Genomic DNA, 23661 nt, shown 5'->3' on the forward strand with positions numbered 1-23661 from the left:
CTCACTTCCCGCCACTCAGTCAGCTCAATCAGAATGTTTTGCTTCTTCTTCTTAAAATTTATTGGCAGTTGGCTACAAAGTTAGGTGAGCATTACCGCCACCAACTGGTATGGAGTGTGGACTACATTGTGCTGCATTCAATGTTGTCGGAAAAAAATGTTCGTGTTCGTAATGTCCAGCGGGGGTGGCAAACAGGGTGGCAGGGCTCTCCGTTGGGGTGGCAACTGCCACCCCATGCCACCCCGGTAGATCCGCCTATGCCTGGCATGGACGGTCTTCCTGTTGATTTTTACAAGTCCTTCTGGTCTGTGATCGGAGAAGACTTGTTGGAGGTGATCACAGATAGCCTGCAGAGAGGTCGGCTGCCTCTGAGCTGCAGGCGGGCAGTCGTTACTCTGCTTCCAAAGAAAGGAGATCTACAGGATCTAAGGAACTGGCGACCAGTCTCTTTGCTCTGCACGGACTACAAGATCTTTTCCAAAGTTCTGGCTATCAGACTCAGAGAAGTGATGTCTTCAGTCATTTACGGGGACCAGACGTACTGTGTGCCTGCAGGCTGATAAGTGACAATGTCACTTTAATCAGAGATGTTTTGGAAATCTCCAGCTCATTGGGCTTAGATATTGGTCTGATTTCTATAGACCAAGAAAAAGCTTCTGACCGGGTTGAACACCGATATTTGTGGCAAACCTTGACTGCTTTTGGTTTCAGCCCTGGTTTCATAGCTATGATCCAGGTTTTGTATCGTGACATTGCGAGTGTACTTAAAATAAATGGAGGCTTAAGTGCTCCATTCAATGTTTTAAGAGGAGTGAGGCAAGGCTGTTCTTTGCCAGGGATGCTTTATTCCTTGGCATTTGAACCTTTGCTTCATAAGCTGAGGAAAGATTTGTGTGGTGTTTCTATTCCTGGGTGTAATGTCTCCTTAAAGCTGTCAGCTTATGCTGATGATCTAATGGTTTTTGTAAACGAGCAGGAAGATATTGATGTTTTGGTCAACACTGTTTTTCTTTTTGGCTGCATTTCTTCTGCTAAAATAAACTGGAGAAAGAGTGAGGCTATCGCTGTTGGGAGTCGGCTGGGGGATCAACTCAGTCTGCCTGGAGGCCTAGTGTGGAGAAAAGGTGGGCTCAAGTATTTAGGGGTCTTTTTAGGTAGTGAAATTTTTGTGCAAAAAAATTGGGAAAATGTTTTAGATATTGTTAAGGGTCGACTTTTGAAATGGAAATGGATTTGACCTAAAATGTCATATAGAGGAAGAGTTCTTGTTATTAATAATTTAGTTTCTTCCGTCATGTGGCACCGGCTGATGTGTGTTGATCCTCCAGTTTCTCTTTTATCAAATGTTCAAAGGGCACTAGTGGATTTTTTTGGGATAAACTTCATTGGATTCCTCAAAGTATTCTCTTTCTGCCGAGAGAAGAAGGTGGACAAGGCCTGGTCCATCTGGCCAGCAGAGGCGCTGCTTTTTGTTTTCAGTTCATTCAGAGATGCTCACAGGACCCACAGACCTTGTGTGGAGGAGAATATCAGGCTGCATTCTTCAGAGATTTGGCGGCATGGGTCTGGATCTGCCTCTCTTTCTGATCGACTGACTCCAGCAAAATGAACTCCTCTCTTCTTCCAGGTTTTTATAAGAGCGTTTTCTCTGTGTGGACTTTGCTGAGGAAGGAGAGGCAGCAGCAGGCTGAGTCTCTGTACTGGCTGCTCCAGGAACCGGTTCTGTTCAGGAGTTTGTTGGATTGCCCTGTGTGGGGAACAACAACCTGGTCCAAACTCCTCCACACTGCAGAAGTTTATTGTCTTGGGAGGGTGGTAGAGATGACTGGACCTCGACTGGATGATCCTGTGGAACTCGCTGCTTGTTTGGGAATAGAATCTGTTAGAGTTGTTGGTCGGCTTTTGAGCTACTGGAAACACAAGTTAAGTGAACATCAATGTTCCCTTTTGACTGATTATTATGAAGGTTCTGTGTTACCAAATCATCTGGACCCTTTTCCATCCATCAGACTGTTTCCTGGGATCAAGAACTGCTCTGGTCCTTTACTGGATTCGGTGGACAGTAAAGGAATCTCCCTAGAAGGAGCTTCTGGGAAAATGATCTGTAGGCTGTTTGTAAAAACTCTTAATCAGAACAAACTGAATGGACGCAGTGACACAGTGTGGAGATCTCATATCTCCTTAACACCTGAAATCAAGCCTGAATGGAAATCGTTGTATAAGCCTCCTCTACCGAACAAACATGCAGATTTACAGTGGAGAATCCTTCATGGTATTGTAGCTGTTCACTCATTTGTTTCTGCTATTAATCCTGCTGTCCATGTTGTGAACAGAGGGAAACAGTGTTTCATTGTTTTCTAGACTGTGTTCGTCTGTCAGCTCTTTTTGTGCTTTTGAGAATTATTTTCAACAGATATGGTGAAGTTTTCACTAAACAGGTTTTATATGTGGTGTTAAATTTACACGCCAAAGAAAGACCAAATGTCAGTTGATAAACTTGTTGATAGGACAGGCTAAAATGTACATAAGCAGAAAGAGGAAAGTGGAGGAAGAGTTGAATATTAATGTGGTTTCTTTATTTGTTAACCTGGTGAAGTCTAGGCTATTGCTTGAATTTAATTTTTATAAATCAGTTTCAGATTTAGATACCTTTTGTCACACTTGGAGTTATGGGGAAGTAATTTGTAGTGTGGTAGAAGGAGAACTTATTTTTGGAAGGGTGTTAATGTAATGCTGTGTGTGGTGTATGTTTTGTTTTTCCTGTTTGTTTTTTTCACTGTTACATAGTTTGTGATACTATGTCGATTATTTATTGAAAAATAAATGAGCTATTAAAATCTCTCTCTCTCTCTCTCTCTCTCTGTCTTTACTAAATCATCCTCTGCTTTTGGTTTTCCATAAACCAGAATGAAGCTCAGGTTTTTTCACCTGTGGCTTTGACCTTTGACCTCTGGTCATCTGCTGTTGTTTAAATTGTGTTATACAAATAAATTTGACATGAACTCTGACCTTTACTGAGGCCTGCAGAGCTTTAGATGTGTTTCCTGGTTTCTTCTGTAACTTCCTGTTTGAGTCGTTGATGTTGGAGTCATTTTGGTTGGTCAGTCTCTCCTGGGAAGCTTCACCTCTGTTGTTATTCTCTATTTGTAGATAATAACTTCCACTTTGTTCACTCAGGTTAGAAATTATTCTAACTTTATTTAATTTCACTTTTTAATCCAAAGAGTATTTTTGAATTAAAACTTTTACACTGATGTCAGTGACCTGGTTTCTCATCTGTTCTTAACTGTAGAATAAACCTTGACATCGCCTACTTCATGTTGTCAGACAGGTTCTGTTTACCTGATTTCTTGATTCTGACAGTAATCAGATCTGGGTTTAGTGCTGAAATTGAATTTTTAAAATGTTGCTGAATGGTTAATATGGATTTAGTCTGAAACATGAAGCTGGATAAACTGATGATTTGATCAGAAACCAAAAGCAGCAGCAGTCAGGTTTTCTAGATAAACTGATGATTTGATCAGAAACCAAAAGCAGCAGCAGTCAGGTTTTCTAGATAAACTGATGGATGTTCTCTCATTTAAAGCATCAACCTGATTATTGGTTTGTTAAAATACATTTAAGGCTCTAACTCTGAATGTCTTCATGTAAAACCAGCAGAGCTGTTGTTTCTGAGGATCCATCATTGTAATTAAACATGACTGTAAACCAATCAGAATAATTGATACATCATTAAAGCAGAACCAGACTTTATTATAATGAGGTCATGATAACATTAGAAGATTCCTGAAGATCAACCTGAAGTTCTGAATATTTAATTTTCTATGACATTGTCTTCTCCTTCACTATCTGACCATTTTCAGAGACATTTATCTTTATTTCTGAACTCTGATCAGAAAAACCCTGAAGTTAAAATGTACATCAGTGATGATCAATAACCTTGTTATAAAAATACCAAAGATAATCATTTGACAGACAGAAACTATTTTATCTCCAAAGAGTCTTTAGTTGAAAACTTTCCATCTAGATGATCAGTTGAAGGATGACGGATCATTCAGGTCTAAAGACTTTCAGATTCTGTTCATCTGCTGGTGACATCAGGTAATAATTTCTTCTGAAAGTCAGAAATCGTGCTGATCCAGAATATTTCAAGAGATAAAACGTTTTATTTCTCAGAGGGAAAATGGCAACAAATTACCTTTGGAAACATTTGCAATATATTGTATATTTTTAATTTCATGTTTAACATTTATTTCTACTCACTTATGTAATGTTACTGTTTCAATTTGTTTAATTTGGTATATTAATTTAATATACCAAAATAAATAACCTGTTTGTCAATCCATCAATTTTTAAAGATTTAAGGTGTTAAAACTTAAACACAGGATGAGCCATCAGTCTTTTAACCAACAATCTGGATTTAAATCCTTTCAGTTTTATTTTCTAGCAGCAGCATCTAAACTGCAGCATCTTAAATGCAGCATCTTAACTGAAGCATCTTAACTGCAGTAGCAGCATCTTAACTGCAGCATCTTAACTGCAGCATCTTAACTGCAGCAGCAGCATCTTAACTGCAGCATCTTAACTGCAGCAGCAGCATCTAAACTGCAGCATCTTAAATGCAGCATCTTAACTGCAGCAGCAGCATCTTAACTGCAGCATCTTAACTGCAGCATCTTAGCTGCAGCAGCAGCATCTTAGCTGCAGCATCTTAACTGCAGCATCTTAACTGCAGCATCTTAGCTGCAGCATCTTAACTGCAGCATCTTAACTGCAGCATCTTAACTGCAGGAGCATCTTAGCTGCAGCATCTTAACTGCAGGAGCATCTTAACTGCAGCATCTTAACTGCAGCATTTTAACTGCAGCAGCATCTTAACTGCAGCATCTTACCTGCAGCATCTTAACTGCAGCATTTTAACTGCAGCAGCAGCATCTTAACTGCAGCATCTGAATTGCTGCAGCATCTTAACTGCAGCATCTTAACTGCAGCATCTTACCTGCAGCATCTTAACTGCTGCAGCAGCATCTTAACTGCAGCATCTTAACTGCAGCATCTTAGCTGCAGCATCTTAACAGCTGCAGCATCTTAGCTGCAGCAGCAGCATCTTAACTGCAGCATTTTAACTGCAGCATCTTAACAGCAGCAGCATCTCAACTGCAGCAGCATCTTAACTGCAGCATCTTAACTGCAGCATCTTAACTGCAGCATCTTAACTGCAGCATCTTACCTGCAGCATCTTAACTGCAGCATCTTAACTGCAGCAGCAGCATCTAAACTGCAGCATCTTAAATGCAGCATCTTAACTGCAGCAGCAGCATCTTAACTGCAGCATCTTAGCTGCAGCAGCAGCATCTTAGCTGCAGCATCTTAACTGCAGCATCTTAACTGCAGCATCTTAGCTGCAGCATCTTAACTGCAGCATCTTAACTGCAGCATCTTAACTGCAGGAGCATCTTAGCTGCAGCATCTTAACTGCAGGAGCATCTTAACTGCAGCATCTTAACTGCAGCATTTTAACTGCAGCAGCATCTTAACTGCAGCATCTTACCTGCAGCATCTTAACTGCAGCATTTTAACTGCAGCAGCAGCATCTTAACTGCAGCATCTGAATTGCTGCAGCATCTTAACTGCAGCATCTTAACTGCAGCATCTTACCTGCAGCATCTTAACTGCTGCAGCAGCATCTTAACTGCAGCATCTTAGCTGCAGCATCTTAACAGCTGCAGCATCTTAGCTGCAGCAGCAGCATCTTAACTGCAGCATTTTAACTGCAGCATCTTAACAGCAGCAGCATCTCAACTGCAGCAGCATCTTAACTGCAGCATCTTAACTGCAGCATCTTACCTGCAGCATCTTACCTGCAGCATCTTAACTGCAGCATCTTAACTGCAGCATCCAGCTCCATCTCCTCCTCCTCCTCTAACTTCTACCTGCAGCTCTGCAGAGCGACACGCTGTGACCAAGTCCTTCCTCCTGCTGACCTCTGAGTTTCTCAGGCAGCTGCTGCTTGGAGGAAAACCTCACTGTCACCTCTCAGCTTCTAAGTTTAAGGAAATAAATCAACATTCAGGTTGTTTAGTTTCAGTTATTTAGAAATAAAAATGTTAATTGTGTCAGATGTCCCATAACTGCAGACTTTGAAATTACCAGAGGATCTGCAAACATGATGCAAATAAATCAACATCTCAATATGAAGAAATTAATATTCAGATGAAATAAAATGATCTCTAAAACATTTAACTACATACAGACACATTCAATTAATTAGAACATTATTGAAAAGTTTAAAGTTTTATTTAAGATTATAATATCAAATCAGACCCAGAAAACAACATTTTTAATATATAAATTTTTTGTACATAACTTTGTATAACTTTGCTTAAAAAGTCTTTTTAATATCTAACTTAGTCTTTTTATTTTCAAAAGGTTCTAATCTGAAAAATTATTCTCATCAGAACTAATAATCTGATCAAATATGATGGTATAATTTAGATAAAGTTGTTTTTTCAGCATCTTTCTTTTTATAAATCATTTTAAAGCCAATGCTTCATGAAGACACGCCCACTTTACTCTAAACACCTCAGACCTTCATCATCACAGTGACATCACTTCCTGTAACAATGAATCCTGACACCATCATCATTTCTACTCAGATTTCTGTTAAAGTCTCTCTGTCCATTTTTATTATTTTCTTTCTATGATCGGTCTGAGGAGCTTTGGCTCTGGATCATCACTGATCTGGAAACTTCTTCTCCAGAGATTTCCAGCATCACCATGGAAACAGAGACGGAAGATAAATGAACTAAAAACCTGAATCTGCCTGTAAAAACATTGATCATTGTTCATAGAGCAGCTCAGTGAGGTTTCTGTGTTTCTACAGATCCAGCAGGAGGTCAGGAGGTCGTACAGTTTACTGTGGAACCAGAAGAAACCAAAGTCCTGCTGGAGACCCAAAGAGACGGGAAACGGTACCTTGTTGTCGACTGTGGAGGTAAAAGTTACTCACCGTTATTAAAGGTTTAAAGACGAGTTTTAAAACCATTTTTATCCACAGTAAACATGTTGAAGTGATGTTGTGTTGCCCGGTGGATCAGCTGGTTTCTCTGCTGCCTTGCAGCAAGAAGGTTCTGGGTTTGAATCCCAGTCTGGGGTCTTTCTGCATGGAGTCTCCATGTTCTCCCTGTTCATGCCTGGTTTCTCTCTGGGTACTCCGACTTCCTCCCACAGTCCAGAAACATGACTGTTGGGTTAACTGGTCTCTGTTTGTCCCCCACAACTCTGTGGGGACAATTGGATAAATGATGGATGAATTAATCTCTTTGACTAATGTTTGTAGAATGTGAGTTAAAATGTGTGATAAGTTGTTTCCTGAGATTTTTCTATTAATATATTTTATTCTCTTTCTTATTGTCAACAGATGAATGGAGTCACTTCACTGTTCATGAAGTCCTGAAAGGAGGAGACATGAAGCTGCATGAGACCTTTGAAATATGGCTGGGAGAAAGATACGTGGACAATGAATTCAAACAATTCCTGAGAAAAATCTTCTCTCATGGTGTCTGGAATGAATATGAGAAGAAATTCCCCAATGAGGTTCAGAAGATGATGTATGATTTTATTCATCTCAAATGTTTGGATGAAGATGTTCAGATCAGTTGCCCAGGTAACCTGGTCATAGTGGCTCAGAAACAGAAACAGATTGAAACTTTCTTTGATTCAGTGGAAGGAGCTTCCTGGGATGATGGATCTATCAGGATCTCCAGAGAGAAACTGAAATCTTTCTATGATGAGAGTCTGCAGGACATTACTAAGAAACTCAGAGAAATATTAGACAAAAATCTCAACATTGGGTTTATTGTGTTAGTGGGAGGATTGGCTGAGAGCCAGATTCTACGTCAGCACATCACTGATCAGTTTGGACGTCAGTATAAAGTCCTGTGTCCTCTTAGACCCCAGGAAGCGATTCTGAAAGGAGCCGTAGAGCTGGGGAGAAACCCAGAGATGGTGGAGCCTCAGAGGAAACGTCCAGCTTGGTTCAGATGTTGTTCATGAGATTTTTGTTCTTAATAATTCAGACATAGTTTTCTTGTGTTTTTTTGTTTGTTTGTTTGTGATTGAATAACTTTTTCCATGTTCCATTTTTTGTTGTTTTGTACCAGAAACCAATAAATCAGTTCTACAGACTTCAGTTTGTAATTTGAATTAAAAATAAAAGTTAATTTGATTTAACCTGGTTCTCCTTCCTCCCTTCTGTTTGTTCTGGTTCTGATTCTTTATGTAGCGCTCTCTTATATCTATGTTGGATATAGCGCTCTGGGTTCGACTACTTCCCACTTGACCCTCCAATAATGAACCTTAATGAACGTAAACCCTTTATTTAACACTCCAACTTCAAAAAGTAAACATACAAATGAAAATCACAGGCTCAGACACCTGGTTAGGAATAGGGTCTTTCCCCGTATGTTCAAACCTTTAAATATTCCTTTACTGAACTTATTTTAGTCAGTCCCAAACATGTTAAAGTCCATTAGACTTCCCAAAATACACAAAAGAAAATACAAGTTTTAATAAGTGGGCCCACAAAAATTAACAAAAATAAAAGCCGGCCTTATGGTCATTACCCCGTTGCAGGCCTGATATCGACGACTCACCAAGGTCCTCGATGCACCAACCAAGGTTTAGCAAAGGTCCAGATAAGTCAAACCTCCTCTAGCAGCTTGTTGCTCCGTGCCTTTCTCAAAGGCGGGGAAAGCGCAGCTAGCTCCAAACAGCGGGCCCCGTGCAGGTGTAGCGGGTCTGTCCCTCTCCACCGCTCCAGTTCAAAACCTCCAGCGTCCAGCTCACCGCTCGCTCCAACCTCGCTCCTCCAGCAATCCCCTGGTCCAAGTGCACACCTTGGCTGTGGCACCTTCCCAGCAGTTCTCTCCACCCAACCAGCTCACACACAAAACGTCCAGTTTCTTTTTTTCTTTTTCTTTCTTTCACGGCACTCCTGCTCGTCCCGCCCCTCAGTCAATCCAAATTCAGGAAAAGTGCAATCACCCAATAAAATTCGATCTTGGGCAGAACAACCCAGAAAATACCCAGCACTCTAGTCTCTCACTCTCGCGCTGACCTGTCTTCACAGACAAACTACACAGTATGGTTCTTTCTTAAAGTGACAGAACACATTTTAACACATTCTACTTCAACTATTGTCTTTTTAAATCAACTCTTTATTTTCTTCAGTCTTTTAACCCAAGAACCGAGAATTATATCCTTTTTTAATAAATGAATTCTTTTTAATAAATGCATTTAGATACCTTACATTTGTTATGGTTCTGGGAACCCAGAGGGGTTACATTTATTTTGATTCATTTGATTTCTGATTGCAGGATTAATTTAGACCTGAACGTTAAGCATCAAAATGTAGGTGTTAATATTTAAAAAACCCTGTAAGTTTTATTGAGGTGTTTACACAATGAAAGCTTTATAAAACTAATATTTGCTCTTAAGTTTTAGCTTCAATTGATTAATAAACCATCTGAAGAAGTTTCAGGTGGTTTATTGTTCATGTCCTATTTTTATATAGTTGTACATTTATTAAAATCTCCAAGTAATATTTTTGAATAATTAGTTTTCTTATGGGTTTAATTATTGTGTAATCTTTGGTCATTAACATTATTTCAGATAAAATTGAGATAAAAATACATAAACCACAGATGAAAACATTGATTTATTTTTAATTTTTATTCCACTCAACATTTCCTGCAGGCAGCAGCTGCAGTAACACATTTAATCACTAGATGGCGCACTGAAACCAGAAAAGATGAAGATGGTTTGGTTTAAGTTTCGCCACATTTAATGACGTCAGAGCCGCTAGAAGTTGAGTCTGAACAGAGACCTTCATCATGGTCTGAGCTCCTCCTCTTCCTCCTGTGACAGACAGAGGAGATCTGAGAGGAGCAGCAGGAGGAAGAGAGTGAGGAAGAGGAGGAGTCCTGCTGCTGAATGAACGGCTTGTTGGAGTGAAGAACAGGATCTGATCAGAGGACTGAAGTTCTCCTCCTGCTGCTGCTTCATCAGGTTCCTCTGCTGCTGCATCAGGTCAGACCTGCTCACTGACTTTCACCTTTAGCTGCTTTGACCTCCGACCTCTGAGGTGGGCGGAGTCAGAGCTGCTTCACCTTCATCTTTAATGTCTTCATGTGTGAAAACAAGCTGCAGATTATCTCAGCTTCCAGGTCAAAGGTCAGTCTGATGGCCTTTCTGCTGCATGTTCTCCTGATGTTGGTGATGAAATGAAGAGTCTGTTTCAGTTTTCCTGTTTTCTTCTGGCTGCTGCAGAGAAATGGAGATGAAGGATCATCAGTCAGACTGAACTGCTGCAGCCTGTTCAGAGCTGAGATGAGATTCAGTCTCACATGATGGAGAATTATCACCTGGAGGCTCTTTAAATGTGTTTCATCACATTAATGTGTCTCATCTGGCTGTTTCTATCAGAATCTGAGCTGATGACCAGAACCAGATCAGAGCTGGTCACTGATCAGAGTGAGATCAGCAGCTGAAGCTGTTTACAGTCAGACATCATGTATCAACCAGCAGCTTCATCACCTGATGGTTTCCTCCTGATCTCAGACTCTGATCTGCTCTCTGGGAATCAAACGTGTCGTTTCTGTGTGAATCTCTGAGGCTGAATGTGGAACCAGAATCTGAGTCTCTCAGCTGTGAAGGATGTTTGTGAAACGGTCGACTGACAGGAAGGAATCTGCTCTGATTAAAACCTGCAGCATGATGGGAAGTTTTCAGGACAGAAAAGCTTCAGATGAACCTGAGGATGAACTCAGTGCAGCTGGTGGAGGTTTAGATCTTTAGTCAAGTTGATCATCATGTAGAAATTAAAGCTACTCATAAGAAAACTGAAAAGAAAATTAGAGCTGCAACTAATGATTATTTTAGAAATCAATTATCCTGATGACTAATCAGATTTTTTAAAATTTGCAACATTCTGCAGATTTTTTATTTAACCACTTATACCTTTTTCATGCAATATTAGAAATGTGTTAGTTACAAATAAATAATTACATTTATTTTAAACAATCAAAAATAACATTTTATTTCCTAAAATGTTTTTAGGAAATAAAACATTTTAGAGGCTCTTTCACTAAAGAACCTCCAGAATGTTTTCTGATTTATAGCAAATAAAACATCTGCAGCTAAAACGATACAACATGAACATGTGAGAATCTCTGTCTGACTGAACATCAATACAGTGAGAAACTTAATTTTGTGCTGATCTGCTGACTACTTCCATAATTGGAAAGCAAAAGTTGTTCAATATGAGATTTTATTTTACAGGATTTAAACCAGGTGAAGCTAAAACTGCCACTTGATGAGTTTTGGATCATCTTAAATGGAAAATGTTCTTTTTTTTTTTTTTTTTTTGCAAAGTTTTACCCTAATTACTGCTGTGAATTTGTTGTTTTTCTGCAAATGTTTTTTTTTGTCTGTATGTTCTAATTAATAATTCTTCATTTCATTTTCTAAATTAGTTGTGGATTTTTAAAATAATTGATTCATCCTGATTAATCTGATTAATTTCCAATTAATCCACAGGTTGAATTTTACAGAAGGTCAGTAAAATATTATTTTCAGCAGAAATATTAGGGTTATATAAAGTAAGTTAATTTTCTCTCAACAGGAAGACGAGGCACCAGAACCAACGATGTATTTGACCTGAAGGTCGTTGTCAAAGCAACTGGACTTCCTGAACATCCCAGCAGAACCACAGGCTGATATTCTTCATTGATCCATGATCATTTAAATATCATTTCATTATTGATCTTTAACTTTCTAAAAAACTTAATTTTGTGTTTTCACAATCTATAGATCATAATAATCAATAACAAAAAAGGTCTTGATATATTTCACTCTGTTTGAATCTATTTTAGTGTCATTTTCTGAAATAAGAGACAAAAATTTTTTACTTATTCATGAAATTTTCATCTTTGAGATGTACCTGTACATGGTGTCACTATTGAGGTTAAATGTATAAAATAAATATTTTTAAAAATCATTGATCAAAGTGTATTGTTTTTTTTTTTCTCATTCTGCCACATTAACAGCTGGTTTTATATTTTTCCAGTCCTATAATTGACTCTCTAACTTTCATCAGACTAATTTTTCCCAAGTTAAGAACAGGATAAACTCTACAGCATTTCTGCAGTGGATCTTTAAATATCTGAAAATGTCAAGTTTGTGATTTTTTTAAAAGCAGAAATCATCTATAAAAATGACAGATAAACAATAATCACCTGAACTCCTGTTCAAAGTTCAGAGTGTATTTTCTACATCCAGGCATCAGAGCAAAAAATCACCCAGTTAACAAAATTAGTTTAATTTTTCCTTGGATTTAAACAAATCTTAGTCTAGAAACGTGTTTTCCTGTTTGATCACATCTAATAAATAATCTTTGAAGAGGGTTTCAGTCAGAGTTCACCAAGTCAGGGTTTGGCATCTGGTTCTCATAGTTTGGCAAACAGCAGAGAGTGTGGGTGTGTTGGACCTGCTGATCTGGTTTCTGGCATTTTTTCCTGTTCATTGTGTTTCCAGAGAACTCAAACCAGAAACTCACCTGGAATCAAACCAGAAACTCACCTGGAATCAAACCAGAAACTCACCTGAGGTAAAATGTGTTTACAGAGCAGTAATGAAGGAGAGTCATTAAGATGATCTTTGTCTTCTAAACTTTAACTGATTTACTTCTAGACATCACTCATCCTGTATGATCTTCAGAAACACATTTACCTGGAAATACTTTAGCCATATTGTTTCATATTCAGTGGATTTAATGCCTTTTGTTGTCCAATAACTGGTCAACAGCCAGGAAACTGTCTGGGGATTTTAACTGTTTCAGGGTCTTTTTTATGAGCTGAATCCAAAAGTTGTTAGTTTTTCTCAATCAGGTCGACTTTCTGAGCTATGGAGCAACATCAGCATCAAAATGCAGGACTTGTCATGTTGGATTTTAGTCTCTTGACCCACATGCAAGTTTCACACAAGACCGGAAACACTGTTCAGTGAAAGTTTTAATGTTGTTCAATTGTACAATTAAATATGCTCCACAGAATGGTTAGGCGATTCAGCTCAGGATTGTCTTTCGGATGGTGGTTGCGTGGAGGGGAATGCTAGGATCTGTCAGCGTTTCTGAGGACCAATGATGGAGAGGGAAGCGGAGAGCAGCAGGCGGAGATGTTCGGTCTTTGACAGGGGCGATCTTTATGTCCGGGCGTGGTTCTTGGCTTGATCCCGACAGCTCGTCGTTTTCTGAAAGAAGACACATAATTACTCGAAGTATCTTAAAAGCATCTAAAGTATGGCTTCCGGGTAGACTCTGACCAACAAGTGGGACCATCGAGCGATGAGCGACTGTTCCTCAGCTTCTTAAAGGTCCACCAGTCAATCATTCGGAATCAGCTGCCGGTGCGCCAGCCTGTCAGAGCTCTCCTCCGAAGATCCTCTATAGGGAGGACCACTCACACTGACCCGAATCCTAACAGGACTAGTTCACACATCTGGATCAGTTTCCTGAGAATCTGATCAATGAGTGAAAAGCAGGAGGAGAAATCAGGACAGAAAAGAGGTGGAGAATTTAGCACATTGAATATGTAATGGTCAGTTCACATGTATTTACCCTGGTCAGTGTTTATTATTTACAGAAATCCAAGTTTGTAACATTTAATTACTCTGTTAGAAAACAATTTTTCATCCTAAAATCTTTTCTGGATTAGAAATATTAACAGAAATAAACTGATAATGTCACAAAAATGTCATTAATTTAGTCAGAAGATGTAAATAAAATTAGAACAAAAACTGATTCATTTTTGGATTCAGCAGTGCAGAATAGTTCCAATTCAGTTGAAAAACACACAACTTCCAAAAAATTTTTATTTTGTAACCCAGTGTAAATATTCTAGCAGTTTTTCTGTTATGATCTGCTGGTGTTTGTGTTTGTTTTTTTTTATTTATTTCCTTTCTGATCATGTCTTGGTTGTTCATTAATGTTAAGGTCTTGTATTTTATTTCTCCTGTGTCATGTATTTTCTTTTACTTATTTCTTGTCTTCTGTTCTCTGTAAATTCTTGTTAGACTCTGTTTTCTTTAGGTTTTTAGATCCGTTGTATTTCCATCTCCCTCTGTGTTCATTAGTCTCCCTCCATCAGTTTTTCTGCTCTCTGCTGTTTTTTATCTCTTTGATTAAATTCACCTGGTTTCCATGTCACTCTCAGTATTTTAGCTCCTTTGTTTCCATTGTTCAGTTCTGGTTTCTTCCATTGTGGTGGTTCCAGTTCCATAAGTTTGGTTCTGGTTCTCCAATAAATCTCACTTGTTACATATTTATTGGTTCTGTAAAAAGAGTGGATCTGTAATTTATTTCAGTTTGTAATAAATCATCCTGTGGTGACCGGTTAGTCTGTTACCTGTACCAGTTAGTTCAATATTTAATTTTTTATATATATATATATATATATAAACTATTCATTTCTTACTGTTTTGAGATTCCATGTTAGACTAAAACTCAGCAGTGACTTGAGGCCAACATTGTTCACAAAGAACCAAGACAAATGTTTTTATAAATATCTGCATTTTTTATCCCACATAGGATGAAATCTGAATATCAGGAGGTGAAAGAAATTAAATTCAGTTCAAATCAGTCTCTCTATACAGCACCAACATCTATGTTATAGTTTTTACTAGTTGATCTAACCATCATTTAATCTGACATTTATATCCAGACTTGGTTTGTTAATGTTCCACCAGCTGCTCTGATCCAACCCGGAACAATAAAAACTGGTTTTACTGGTCGACCTTTGACTAACAGCAGTGAACTTTCAGTTTGCTTTCAGTTTGTCATCAGAAACGGTTTCAGAGAGTTTGGAGGAAATCACTTTGCAGAGACTTTGGTGTTTTTATTTTTAGGAAGATGAAGCTGTTTGCTGTGTTTCTGCTCCTACTTTACGGTAAGATCTGATTCCTCACTAAACTTAAATTTATTCAGCTGATGTTTGTTTTTTTTCTCTCCAGTCACTAAAGTAGCTACCAGGTATATTTAAGCACAGCAACATTTTAAAATGTAGAACCTTGATGGTGATCAGGTTAAATAAAATCAGGCAAATAAAGAATCTCTTTATTGTAAAAGCATTCAGAGAAAGTTCAGTTCAAACTAATCAATATAAACTTTTGTCTTGGTTCTGAAATTAATAAACCATCAATTAATGATGTGGTGTTACATCTGTAGGAAATGTGATGATTTTAACATTCAAACTTTTTCCTCTGTAAAACTAAAGCCTTCATGGCTGCAGCCTCTCAGTTTATCTGGATCCTCTGTTTCTGCCTGCCTTCTCTGCCCCTCCCACACTTGTTGCTGCTTGAAATATGACACCAGCTTCAAAGTAGACCTGCTGTTGATTGGCTATTATATATTTTACTGCATTTGTTTACTGATGGAAAAATTTGCTAGGTTGATGGTCAGAAATGTGTGGAGACAAAACTGTTATCAGGAACAGAATCTGATTCTCCTTAATCATAAAAACTTGATGATGACTTAGATAAAGACTTATATCAAGTGAGTACCCTTGTTAGATGGCGTTCTAACTAAAACTCTGAGGTGAGCTGAAAAACCTAAAGGTTGGAGTCCTTGTCAAACGTTGTGTTTGACTAAATTCCTAGAGGGTTAGAGTCCCAGTTAATCGGCGATTAACTGAAGTCCTAAAAGGGGTGAAGGTTTTAATGCTTTCATCTTTTTTATTTTTTAACAAATCTCTGTTATTCAATGTCACATGCTGTTTCTATTTTAATTATGTAAAGCACTTTGAAATGCCTTGCTGCTGAAATGTGCTATACAAATAAAATTTGATTGATTGATTGATCAAGGATCTTCTAATATAAACCTCAAGGTCAGATTTTCTGCAACTTTTAGATGTTCTGCTTCAACACACCTCAGTCAAATAAAGAGGTTATTATTAGGATTCTGGAGAATCTGACTGAACTCTGAGGAGGACCAGGAAAACATCTGAGAGTTACAGAACACCAGACCTTGACAACTGAAGTTAAAGATCATTTTACCCTGTTTCAGAAAGCAGAATTAACTAATTCAGACAGATGTGCTGTATAAACCTACCAGACTCTGTGACATTCAGGTTTTTGGTTTCAGAACAGGTGATATAAACCAGATAACTTTCTGAGTTAAGTTGATCCTGATCAAACTGTTGCTGCTGTAAAAGATCAGCTGTGAAAAAGCTGCAATCCAGAATCTTCTCCTATAAACAAATCAATGGAAGAGTTAGCAGCAGCTATCAGTGGCTAACAGCTCAACCTGGAAATCTGGAACATCTTCTGAGCTCTGAGTTGAGCATCAGTGGAATTTGATAAAGTTGCATCTCAACGTTGGAGCTCAGCTGGTCGGCTGCTTGTCTTCTTCTCTGGTTATCAGTGTCAGTTTCTGACAGCAGCTTTCATGATCTGGCATTTGAATTGGAAACTTGTTGGGTTTCAAAGTAAAGTCTCTTTATCTGCATACAGAAAAGAGGAGGTGGGGCGTAAAGTTCAGGTGATAAAGTTGGTCAGGAAGCTGTTCATCTTCTTGGTTGTAACATGGCTACAGTTATATAAGCTTCCATCACATCAGAACTTCTGTCTGAAACTTTAACTTGCTGCAGAAAGTGGGTTGATGCAGTGGATTATGGGATATATAGTCCTTACATGCCTGATGACCCAACTATGTTATCACCACGATACTTCCTGAAAGTCGAGGTAGAAACAAAATTTAACAGTGGAGTTGATTGTTACAATTGAAAAAGGCAACATTGATACCAGATGAGTCTGTTCTCTCTGCCTCTGGTCTCTAACAATATATATTATTCACATAAAGAACTGCAGTGAGATGAATTTAACTTGAACTGAAATTGTAAAAGTGAGGCTTTTTTATTTCAATCACTGGAGTTTTTTGTTATTCCTCCATGGCACTACAGAATAGAAATACAGAAAACTGGGAGTAAGTTGTGATTATTTGGTTATTAAATGGCCAAAAGATAAATGTTTAGGATTAAATTTGTATTTATTTTAACACACTGATTTAAAACATGTATTCCCTTTATTTGTCCTTCCAGCCTCTCAAGACGTGTTGACTGTAAAAGTGGAGGTTGATGACTGGGAACCGTCTGTCGTTCTGCCCTGTCAGTACAGTCAGAGATTAGAGGAGATTGTTACAGTGAAATGGAGCCGATTGGATCTTAATCCCAACATTGTCCATCAACGGCGAGAAGCAGACGACCCGGATGGACAAAATGAGCTTTTCAAAGGACGAACATCAATGAGACCTGATACTCTGGACTCTGGTGATTTCAGCCTCACTCTGAGTGAACCTCAAGTTTCTGACAGCGGGATCTACATCTGCAGCCTGGATCAGGAAACAGAAGAAATTATGGTGTCAAATGTTCAGTTGAATGTCAGAGGTCAGCAACACACACACAGACACACGCATCATATTGCTGAAGGTATTGGGTCATGCCACCGATTATTGAATTCAGGTCATAAAATGTGGAAAATGTATTCACTCTTATCCATGACTCTAGGCCAGTGTTTCCCACACTTTTTCATTTAACTCATTTAACAGTCATAAATGCAACCTGAAATAAAACATAAGCTTCTTAATTCACATTCTTTCTTCATCCTAATGAGAAGAGTGGTGCTGTTTGGTAAATGTCATTGGCCACAAAATACCCAGTTATTTACGGATTCTGAAAGTGTCTGAGGTTTCCAATAATGCCAAATGCATGGAAATAAAAATTAAAAAAACTAAGTTGTTCTTTACTACCAAGTGTCATGTGCATCATTAACATTTAGGGAAAATGGGCTGCAAAGTAGTACAGTTGGTAGCAGTGTTGCCTTGCAGCAAGAAGGTTCTGGATTCGATTCCAGGGTCTTTCTGCATGGAGTTTGCATTTTCTCCCTGGCATGGTGGGCTCTCTCCGGGTACTCCAGCTTCCTCCCACAAAAACATGACTGTTAGATTAATTGGTTTCTCTAAATTGTCCCCAGGTGTGAGTGTGTGTGTGCATGGTTGCTTGTCCTGTCTGTCTCTGTGTTGCCCTGTGACAGACTGGCAACCTGTCCAGGTGACCTCGCCTCTCGCCCGGAACGTTAGCTGGAGAGGCACCAGGACATCCTGACCCCACAAGGGACAAGGGTGTTAGAAAATGGATGGATGGATGGAAGAAAAATAGACTTGAGCTGCTTTAGCAGGAAAAAAATGCACCATTAAATATAAAAATAATCCACCCATTTCTATCAATTGTATTTATTAATTGTATTTAATTAATTTAATCATTTAATTAAATTAAAAAAACAATAGCTGTATATGTAAGCAGAACATTCATTACCAATCAAAGTCATAAAAAACAAAGAACAGTTTTGACTAACCGAGTCGAGTCCTACCGCTCACCATATAAAGCAGTTCAAAGGGGCCCTAAAAGTAAATTAACTTCACAATAACAAAGACGCAGCGGGACGGATCATCTGGGAAATGATGGACAGGGAGAGTCTGACTAAAACTACCATAATGATGGACGAATTCTGGGATTTATTATGAGTCTCCGCTTATGAATATGAACCTGTGTGTGTTCAGGGTTACTTTCTGAAGCCCAAATGAGCAACTTCATATTCAAAAGCAAGCCCAGAAGGCGCAACCCGCGACTCATTAAATGTGCAAACAACTTTTTAAAAAAAGAAGGAAAAAAGCCCAAAGTCACTTATAATAATTGGACTTGGAGACAGAAACTCAAAATAATTCCTGTTTTCCCACCAACAAAATGTTAATCTCCCTGCTCCCTCCATTGTTTACATTTCTGTCGCTGCTGATATCATTGCATAGAAATGGTGGTCAATCACCAAGACGCGTAGAGTAAATAAAATTCAATTCCAAAAGAAGATAGTGACACACAGTAACACAAAGTGATTTCGATAAGTAACTGTGGTCTGACTACTGATTATAAATAGCAATGATTGATGAACGTGGTTAATGAAAACACGTTCATGATTAAAATATTAGATTCAACCAAAGAAGCCATTTTAATACAGAAATAGGAGCTTAATAAATACTGTTTAATATTTGCCTAAAGGTCCATTTAACCAGACAAAGTTTTACTTGAACAAATATTCAAAGTTATTGAATATGAACCTGTGTGTGTTCAGGGTTACATTCTGAAATTATTTATTTTGGCTATCATCTTTATGCATTTTAGGATTTATTCTTTGGTTTATTGATGGAAGAGAAAAGTAAATATTATGTATATTTAATGGACAATAAAGTATCCGACTGACTTTCCATCCTGTATGTGAATAAAATTATTTTGGTAAGTTGCCTTGAAGCAAATTTATTATCAACAAATATTCTATAAATAACTTTCACTAACTATAAAATTATGTAAACAGTTTTTTTGTGATGTAATGTTTTATTTCAAGGCACTTTATGTAGGAGACTTGCAACAAACAATAACTTCACTCAATGACATTAAGAAAATAGAACAGAAGATTTTAACAATGTTAAAATTCAAAGTTTTAAAGGAAACTGAGATATATTAACATAATTCTTCAAACTATCATGACAAAAACAAAACTGCACCATGTCTTAGATCTGTTTGGTCTTTATGTTTCTCCATAGAAAGTTTCCAACTTGGGCCAAAGTTCTGCTGGTTCTGCTGGTTCTTCTTGCTGTTTCTGGAGGCCTTTTATTTCATTTCCGACATTATTTGATGTAGGGCTGTTGTAAACGAATATTTTAGTAATCGAGTAATCTATCGATTATTCTTACGATTAATCGAGTAATCGGATAAAAAAAATTATAAAATGAAATATTGGTAAATCTGGCATAATACCGGTGTTACTATCAGATATCAATATCAGTCCAATTTTTCATATTTGAGCATCCCTAACAGTTGCTTTTTTGTAGTTTAGAAAACTAACCTGTAACAATAATAGCTCACTTTCTAAGTTAACCAGAAGAAAAGTTATAGAAAAATCTGAAATTATATTGAATTTAATAACAAAGAGGCAGGCTCACAAATATGCTTATAAAAATGTCTACAATCCAGCTTTTAGTTTATGTATTCATCTTCAGTGAGTTTAATAGATTAATTAAACTCACCTTGCCACCTAACCTGTCACGCTTTGGGTTTGAAAATACGGGAAATGCCGCCTGGAGTGGGAGGAGAGGGCGAATGAACGAACATGGGGTGGAGGGGAGGAAATAGACCAGCGGACTGACGAACCGTTAGACCGGGGGACGAACACGGGGGGAAGCAATACGGGATATTTACGACACCTTCACTGGTCACACTCAGAAACTCATCTACCAGCCATGTACGATGCGCTCCGCCACCCGTTTCTTCAGACCGGGATATGAAATTTATTGTGCGGTTCGTCGGTAAAGCTACATTTACACGGTAAGCATCAGCTACTCAGCCGCCCGCCCTGTTCAGTCTATCCGCTCACCTCAGCGCTCTTCCCGCCGTTCGCTTTCAACCAGCAGCCCCGGAGGAGAAATGCTGCAGTACTCCAGGCATTCCCCCAGTCATTTTAAGGATGCTTATTGGTTCCCCAAAAACGATAAAAAAGTCGGCATTATCATCAATCAATAAAATCCCCACGGGCCAATCTTGAAGATTGGACTTTATGCCGCTGAGACTTAGCTTTTGTCAACAACTCAGAGGCGGAAGTGAGAGCTCCGCGCAACGCAAATGAAGTCCCGGCCGGAACACGGTGCGCTAACTAATAAAACATAAATTAACGAAGCTTCGAGGCAGGTAAATTTTCCTCGAGGAATTTTAGTAATCGAGGTACTCGAATCATTCGAGGAATCGTTTCAGCCCTAATTTGATGTCAGGTAAGTTAATTTTACAACATAATAAATAGAAATGTTTTACATGCTGAGAGTTTTAGTTTTCCTCAGACACATTGTGACGATTTCAGACAACAAACCATGAGCTGATACAGAAAAGGTGAAGATTTTTAAAATGGTTTGATGTGAATTATTCTAAAATTATGGGTTGGATTGAACAACATGTTGAGTTTCCAGTCTTTATGTGCTTTGGCCTCTTGTTTTTCTTTTATTGTTTCTGTAATACTTACCATCTAAGAAAGAGGCTCATTATGTTACTTACAGCTTTTTATATTATAACACAGGATGCAGTTTCTAAATTAAGGTTGCTATTAATAATGGATAAAAAATCCAAACCCACCAGGCCCTGTGTGAAAAACTGTCTAAAATTCACCACAAAATCCACTTCTGGATGGCTGAAGGTCAAATGAAAAATTTGGAGTGGCCTAGTCAAAGTCCTGACTCAAATCCTATTAAGATGACCTGAAAAAGACGGTTCATGCTCAAAATTCTCCAGTATAGCTGAATTAGAACAATTGTTAAGAGATGAGTGACAAATATTCTTCAGCTGGAAAAAACTCTTTATAAGTTATCACAAACACTTCATAGAAGGTCGGACCAATCAGTTATGAGCTTTAGGAATCAATCACTTTTTTACACAGGAAGATGAAGGTTTGGATTTTTTTCCCCCTTAAAAATAAAAACCTTCATTTAAAAACTGCATTTTGTATTTAAATCAAACTGTCTTGTTTGTTCAAGTTTATGGGACGAGTTTTCCTGATCTTTGCGCAGCGGCGCACATTAGCTCTGGCTGACTAAGTGGACAAAACATTTGATATGGTTTGATGCATCATGTAACTAGAAAAATAATACAAAAATATAATAAAATTTCAAACCAGCGTGATGCGAGACTACGAGGCGATATGGTCAACTGACTCATCAGTCAACTGTTTTTCATTACCGTCAGCAGAAAACAACTGTAATGTGGTTTATCTGTTGGGTAAAAAGCAGAAACATATCAGTGATTTCTCTTCATGAATCAACATGTGGATGATAGTGAATCTTTTCTTCTGAGTCTTTGAGAGGAAGTTTAGATCACATGGATCCTCTGTCAGCATCTGGTCACTAAATCCTGAGCTCCACTTTGTGACTGAGGTGTTTTTCTCCTGGATTATCACTGAGGCTCCATCACTGTGAACATCAACATCATCAGTTCTGCTGCTGTCAGTGCAGCTCATCTGTTTGTTTCTCAGTCTACAGGGTGGAGGTGGATTCAGGAGAGGAGTCTGTTCTGCTGCCATTTAAAACTGCAGTCCGTCTGCCTAATGCAGTCATAGTGATGTGGTACGACAAAGATTACAGGACTGTCCACAGCTGTTACCGGTTTAACCAAAGCTGGTCTGAAGGCTCACCACACTGTCGTTACAAAGACAGAACAGAAATGAAGAAAAATCTAAAATCAGGAGAGTTCAGTTTGACCCTCAAGAATCCCACAGACAGAGATAGAAACACCTACCGCTGCATCGTCTTTGATTACTGGGGGAAAATCCTGACGAGAAAGGAAGTGCTGCTCCAGGTCAAAGGTCAGTATTGTAAATATTTGTGGCCCATATTAATAATATAATTATTAAAACTAGAGGAATTGATCTTTATTCCAAATTATTGTGAAGTTTAGAATTACAATATGTTATAGAAATATCATCTAAAAGAAAGTAATGTAATAAAAATGGAAACAGTGTTTGTAACAAATGCTACAAAACAAAAGGTATTTTACAAAAGGTAACAAAAGGTAATATAATAATATAATATTATATTATTATATTATATATAATATAATATTATTATATTATTATATAATAAAATTATTATATAAAATAATTTTATATAAATTATTTAATATTTAGGAGTACCAGCACCATTCTTTCATCGACCGATTTATCATATTCACTTATCCGTTCAGAATTTCATCGGCTGTTTCACATAATTATTAAATGAGAGGGGACACAGCCTGGGCACATGAAATTTAAAATGACTAATCTTTAATGTTTCAGTTTAGTTTTTTAAGGACAGAATACATTTTTTAACATACGGACAAATATTTGTGGTTTTATTTTAATATAACGTATTGTAAAAAGTCTAAATGCTCTTTTTTTCAGATTCTAACTCACATCCAGTTCAAGCTGACTCTCCCATCATAGCCATAGACTTTGGTTCAGGATTCAGTGGCTACGCCTTCAATGTTAAACCCAGACAGGAAGGAGGAGAGACCCAGATAAAGAGATGGAGTTATGGACTTGGACTAGACACCCCAAAGACTCCAACCTGCATCCTGTTTGATGAACATGAAGAATTTATGAAGTTTGGTTATGAAGCTAAAACAGCATTTAATAATATGAGAGGAGGAGAAGCAAAGAAACATTATTTCTTTGAGAACTTCAAGAGGGATGTCCTTAACATGGTAAGAAAAAGTAAAGACCTGCAGACAAACCTTCTGCAGGTTTGTTTTTATGTCTTTTATGAACACACCTGTCTTTTACAACTGTCACTATTTGAGGTTTAATGGTGAAACTCTGTAGCCTTCATAGCTTCCCACTTGCTGATAGGAAAAAACATTTAACACTACAGTGTCATGGTGGGTTTTATGTTTCGAGCCCACATGCAGAAACACGGAGAGGAGGAGTAAATGCAATAGTTTATTTACAATATGTACAAGTGATTTGACAGAGCTACTGAAAGGATGACAA

The 23661-nt window shown here is 38.0% G+C and overlaps 1 protein-coding gene and 2 long non-coding RNA genes across 3 annotated transcripts in view; all 3 read left to right on the forward strand.

Annotated features, from left to right (window-relative positions):
* Positions 1–8232, forward strand: part of LOC148160940 (heat shock 70 kDa protein 12A-like) — a 42850-nt gene extending 34618 nt beyond the window's left edge. Inside the window, exons 10-11 of the mRNA XM_088002934.1 lie at positions 6884–6994; positions 7421–8232. Of these exons, the coding sequence (XP_087859060.1) occupies positions 6884–6994; positions 7421–8055 (746 nt within the window). The 3' untranslated portion in view covers positions 8056–8232. The remainder of the gene's footprint in view (positions 1–6883; positions 6995–7420) is intronic.
* Positions 8233–14816: 6584 nt separating this feature from the next.
* On the forward strand, positions 14817–17495 carry LOC148160942 (uncharacterized). The gene is made up of 2 exons (XR_015762070.1): positions 14817–15002; positions 17151–17495. It is a non-coding gene; the product is annotated as an uncharacterized LOC148160942 (long non-coding RNA).
* A 4768-nt stretch (positions 17496–22263) lies between these two features.
* On the forward strand, positions 22264–23661 carry LOC148160943 (uncharacterized). The gene is made up of 2 exons (XR_015762075.1): positions 22264–22500; positions 23074–23661. It is a non-coding gene; the product is annotated as an uncharacterized LOC148160943 (long non-coding RNA).

Source organism: Poecilia mexicana, unplaced genomic scaffold (genome assembly GCF_051168715.1).
Source record: "Poecilia mexicana isolate PSO_F unplaced genomic scaffold, ASM5116871v1 scaffold_2, whole genome shotgun sequence".
NCBI classification, from domain to species: Eukaryota; Metazoa; Chordata; class Actinopteri; order Cyprinodontiformes; family Poeciliidae; genus Poecilia; species Poecilia mexicana.